Source organism: Schistocerca nitens, chromosome 6, assembly GCF_023898315.1.
Source record: "Schistocerca nitens isolate TAMUIC-IGC-003100 chromosome 6, iqSchNite1.1, whole genome shotgun sequence".
Classification (NCBI taxonomy): domain Eukaryota; kingdom Metazoa; phylum Arthropoda; class Insecta; order Orthoptera; family Acrididae; genus Schistocerca; species Schistocerca nitens.
This window is the reverse complement of record NC_064619.1, coordinates 80,049,424-80,055,423: the sequence shown is the minus strand read 5'-3', so window position 1 is coordinate 80,055,423 and position 6,000 is coordinate 80,049,424. Positions and strand designations below refer to the sequence as shown.

The window sequence follows — 6,000 nt, the reverse complement described above, 5'->3', positions numbered from 1 at the left end:
ACTCCTTTCCCCATCAACTCAACGTTAAAACTTTCTTTTCGAAACATGTAGCTCAGTCTAGCCATCCTGACGACTCGTTCCATTTTGCCAGTTCCACTACGTTGACGACTTGTGTGAATGCCGCCATTTAAAATGCATAGTAGACTGTTTTGACGTATCGTCATTCCGCCCCATTCTGTCAAATGTGGATCGACGTTAATACCGATTTTCATAGTACCAATACATTGCAAACTATATTTAATATATAGTACTTTGGACACTTACTAACGTGAAAAGAGTGCTGAATATGTGTTTAGATTTAAACTTAAGGAATAATAGTTGTTAGTTATTCGTATTCGTGTCAGATCCAAGTGCATGTGCTAGCTTTATTATACAAGAACATAAAGGTATAATTCTTTTTTTCGTGAGTCTATGGTGTAGCCACAGTCTATGGTGTCATACAGTCTTCGTGACTGAAATGCCTTGCCTAGTCAAGGTGTACAATCTTTGATAATACCTAGTAAACACATGTGGTAGATGTAAACAATTGGTTATCACGTGGTTGTAAGGGTTGGCTTCGTGATGTCAATTGTTTAAGATTTCGGTGAAACGAATGAAGACTAGATTGACATTAATTATGGCCATTTCACTGAACCCATCTCAGTTACAGTGCAGGTTGGTTAAAGAAATTAAGTACACATTTGTCTTGTTAATGACTTTTACACTCTAATGCAAACGGGTACAGGAAGAGCAATAGTATGCACGTTTTGATGGGGTTCCCAGTCGACTTCAAGAGATTTTTTCCCGTTGTAATAAGCCAGGTTTCATCCGAAATATGTAATGCTTCACCAATTGAAGAGATTTTTCCAGAGAGACTGAAGTATGGCGTTGTTAAACCTCTTTTTTTGCATCTTCATCTATATTCAGCAACCACTGCGAAGTGCTTGGCAGAGGATAAGCCCTATTCTACCAGTTGTCCTGCCGTTCCATTCAAGTATTGAGCGCAAGGAAGACTGAGTGTTTGAATGTCTCTGTGCGCGTGCTGTAATTATTATTATCTTATTCTGACGATCCTACATAAAATTAATTGTTGGTAAGGCGGGTACCAGGTTGAGATTCATTGGGAGAGTCCTTAGAAAATTTAGTCCATCAACAAAGTAGGTGGCTTACAAAACACTCGTTCGACCTATACTTGAGTATTGCTCATCAGTGTGGGATCCGTACCAGATCGGATTGACGGAGGAGATAGAGAGGATCCATAGAAGAGCGGCACGTTTCGTCACAGTGTTATTTGGTAACCGTGATAGCGTTACGGAGAAGTTTAGCAAACTCAAGTGGCAGACACTGAAGGAGAGGCGCTGTGCATAGCGGTGTAGCTTGCTCCCCAGGTTTCGAGAGGGTGCGTTTCTGGATGAGGTATCGAATGTATTGCTTCCCCCTACTTATACCTCCCGAGGAGATCACGAATGTAAAATTAGAGAGATTCGAGCGCGCACGGAGGCTTTGAGACAGTCGTTCTTCCCGCGAACTATACGCGACTGGAACAGAAAAGGGAGGTAATGACAGTGGCACGTAAAGTGCTCTCCGCCACACACCGTTGGCTGGCTTGCGGAGTATAAATGTCGTATGTAGAAAGTGATAAGGGAGATGTCAGTAACTACCGGCCTGTTTCATTGTTAACATCGTTTTCCATAATTTTTTAGAGGGTGATGGATTCTAGACTAGCATTTCACCTTAGCAAAAATAATATCCACAGCAAATCACCGTTTGGGTTTCAAACGTATTGCTCTACTGACAACACCATTTACATATTCACTAGCCAGGGTTTACAAACATTAAATAATGTAGCGCCTTTTATTATTATATCACGACCTGTCGAAGGCATTTGACCGTGTGAATCGCAGTAGTCTCCAAGATGAATTGGAGTCTTATGCTGTTCAGGGTACAGCCAACCAATGGCTGATGTCAGGTCGAACCAAGAGAGTGCACAAAGTTGTACTTATTAATTCAGCCAATAAGGTTCAGAGACATAATCCTAAATGGGGAGAAATCACATATGGGGTTCTCAAAGACTCAATCTTGGGTCTGTCATTGTACCTCATATATGTATACAATCTTCCATATTATATATAACAAGCAGAATTAGTCCTTTTTATAGATGACAGTAGTCTTGCAATCAGTTCAAGTATATGTACAGAAACAAAAGAAGTGGTAATCAATGTTGTTAAAAATATGATGACTGATTTTTATTGTTCTCGTCCTTAGATTTAAAAAGGCGCAATGTATTAAGTCCTGCGCATCTAGGCCAATGATACATGTAACACATGGTGAAGAAATAGTAAATAGGGTGGAAATTTCAAAGTTCTTAATGATGAGAATTTAAATTGGAGAAAACATTGGCTCATCCCATCTCGTATCAACACAGAAAAAAAGAATTTTCTACTCATTGTCTCAGATTTTCTTGAAATTTGGCATAGGTATACTGTTGGTATAGACTTAGAAAAATATGGAAATTTTGTGAGATATGTCACTCATCTCTGTATTACAGAGCTGAAAAGTTATAAAGTTACTATAGAAGCTTTGCAAATAGCTACAGACTTGGGATGAATACAGTCCTACAGCATTTGACACTTTCTCACATGGTGTGGAATAATATTCAAGTTAATATTAGAAAATTCCTTTCAAAACAAAATTTAAAATTTTAATTTATTTAGTAAGTATAAATTTTAAAATTTCCTAATTTATTCCATGAACAGCTAGTATTGTTCTGAATCACAGGTGAAAATACAAATTTGGGATGATAATTTCTTCATTAGTAAAAAGGTGAAGACTGAAGCTCTACCTCAAATAATTCGAGTGTGTCCAGGTGTTAATTACTACATCAATATGAATATTGACATTTTCATGAAAATGAACATGAACACTGTTGTTATAAAGATCGAAGTAAATAGACCACAGTAAAACAAACTGTTAAGTAACAGGATCTATTAATCATTTTAAATTTGAAAATGCTAAATTTGTTTGACACACATCATTTTCAGGTAAAAAGTTCTTCCAGTAGGAGTCACAGGATTTACTTTCACCAGATCATCCATTACTGATACCCACAGAATATCAGCATTTCTTGGGTATGAGAGTGGCCCAGTTGGATGAAGAAAAGTTTTTTCACATCATCAAGTTGTTCATTTTTCTGTATACCACACCTGTACTACCAGTTTGCTTGGTAGGCAACAGTGACATAGCCTGATATGGGAAATACGGAAGCGTCCGATCCCGCCCTTCTGCTTTGACCCATGATGTCACAAATATGGCAGAAACAACCATAAACAACAATTCCAATATGGCGCATATAAAGTCGTTACGTACACATTATAAAGACGAAAATACATTGAAAAACAAACACACACGTTCCATAAATAGCCTAATGACTCTAACGGACAAGCCCGGGAAATTGGGGGTTTTTCGGTGGGGACAAACTAAATATATACAAATTTAGACACCCACCCCCATACAGAACCAAGCAAAACGACAAAAAAAAAACGACATCACAAAACTCCCCAAATACCTCTAAACACAATATCATATGGAATCCGACACTTCCCTTGACCTATATAGATCTACAGCAGCTCCCGATCCCATAAATTGGAATCGAACACTTCCCTTGACCTATATAGCTCAACAGCAGCTCCCAATGTCATCTCCCAATACAAATACCAACATACACCGCCAAACATTATGAATGGACACTTCCCTTGACCTACATAGATCTACAGCAGCTCCCGGTCCCATAAATTGGGATCGAACGCTTCCCTTGACCTATATAGCTCAACAGCAGCTCCCGATCCCATCTCCCAATGCAAATAGCAACATACACCGCCAAACATTACAAACGGACACTTCCCTTGACCTACATAGATCTACAGCAGCTTACTCGATCCCATAAATTGGGATCGAACACTTCCCTTGACCTATATAGCTCAACAGCAACTCCCGATCCCATATCCCATTACAAAAACCAACATACTCCGCCAAACATTGAGATCGAACACTTCCCTCCAACTATATAGCTCAACAGCAGCTCCCAATCCCATAAGTTAGGAGCGACCACTTCCCTTTACCTATGTAACTCAAAAACATCTCCCAATACCAATATCAACCTTTACAGCCACAAATTTCAATGAAACACTTCCCTAGACCCCAACACACAACACATACACCGAAAACAAAAAAATAAAAACTTACCACAAAAAAGTTCCAGCCCACAAACTAGATTGGCCACCACAATCACACACAAGTGCACATGCACGCGCGCGCGCGCGCGCGCGCACACACACACACACACACACACACACACACACACACACACACACAACCAACGAAAAAATAATAAACCAAAAGAATAACCCAACCCACCCACACCTCAACCCCCCCCCCAACCAACCCAACCTCCCCCCTCACCCCAAAATAAAAACCCACAAACAAAAACCAAATGCAACATAAAAAAATCTCAATCACACACTACAACTCAACAAAAACTTCAACAAAATAGATCCTCCACAACTAAAACACAAACAAACACCCCCCCCCCCCCCACCTTAACAAATACTCTAACACCAAATAAACCACCCACCCCACCCTGAGCCGCAGCCACCCACCCACCTACCCAGACCACCCTAACTAACCACTTTTGGCCTATACATTTTACCCACAGCCCTTAAGAAAACCCGAACAACACAATAGCCCTCTGGGACACTCTTCCGCCAACAGTACTCATCTAAATGAGACTGAAGGTTGGAAGAGTGCCTCTTTCCCCTCCCAAGAACTGACTTAACCGCCACCCACATCCTCTCTATTGTATTGGTACAAGCCCCTGTCTCATAATTCTTAAACTCTTAAGCTATGTTTCACTACTAAATGATGAAATCCCCTCTCACCCAACCCCCTATACAAAGAAAAAGCATCAGAAACTATTGTGTACCCCGGTTCTATATATTCCTCAGTTAGCCCCACTAATTCGGCCTTGGACCTCCCCTCCACAACCCTAAAAACACATTCGGAATCCCCACCCCCTGGAACAACAGCCCCCCACACCCAGAGACCAGCCACAGACTTCCCCCTCCCATACTTCCTTTTCCCAAACTTTGACTCGTCCACCTCCACAACCACCCCATGCCCCCCCCCCCCCAGCTTACCCCTGTACTTAATAAATTCTGAACACACTTCACGACAAAAAGAATACCAATCAAGCACGTAACAAATACAATCTCGCGCATGCCCAACCTAGACTTCTCGAACCAGGTACCACGCTGTATGGAACACCGTATGTCATCTTTCCGACTGTGCCACATATAACCGTCCCTGGTTCGAGAGGTCGGAACTTTAGCCAACTTAATTTCTTCACGGCAAACACTGCACTTGACCACCTCGGCAATTAAGCCAAAAAGCTGCAGGAACTTAATCAGCTCTAAAAGGGTGTCCCCCATCGTAGCCCTCAAACGGGAACTATTTATCTTATCTGTCATATCCATTCCTGAACAAAAAACAACAACCGATTAAATTTAATAACAATACCACATGACATACAGCGATCATCACTACATTAACTTTCACACAAAACCACAAAAACATTAACTCACTGAAACGAATTCCACTTCAAAAACGCACAAACAATACTCGACACTGAGCAACAGCAAACTGAGCCCAATACACCAAACAAACGAAAACCCTGAAGATACCACCAGAGGGCACAACAAACCACAACATGACGACATCTACAAACACGCCACACTCACAAACCAAACTCCGCGCCATCATGACGCACACACCACAACACCCTTACGTCACGGATCAAAGCTGACGCGTGAGATTGGACGCTTCTGTCGACCCCTGATATGTCTGCTAATTTTAGTTTATCAGGAGATTCTGGCACTTTCTTTTTGCAAAGTTGAGAATCCAAATAGAAGTGTATCACCAATATTTTAATCTAGTTTTTGGAATGAATGCTTGGTATTGATTTGTTCC

The 6,000-nt window shown here is 41.0% G+C and overlaps 1 protein-coding gene across 1 annotated transcript in view; it reads left to right on the top strand.

The window, feature by feature from the left end:
• Window positions 1-490: 490 nt before the first annotated feature.
• The window catches only part of LOC126262404 (nuclear receptor 2C2-associated protein), a 59,081-nt gene continuing 53,571 nt past the window's right edge, over window positions 491-6,000 (top strand). The window contains exon 1 of the mRNA XM_049959026.1: window positions 491-654. Coding sequence (XP_049814983.1) covers window positions 593-654 — 62 coding nt within the window. The 5' untranslated portion in view covers window positions 491-592. The remainder of the gene's footprint in view (window positions 655-6,000) is intronic.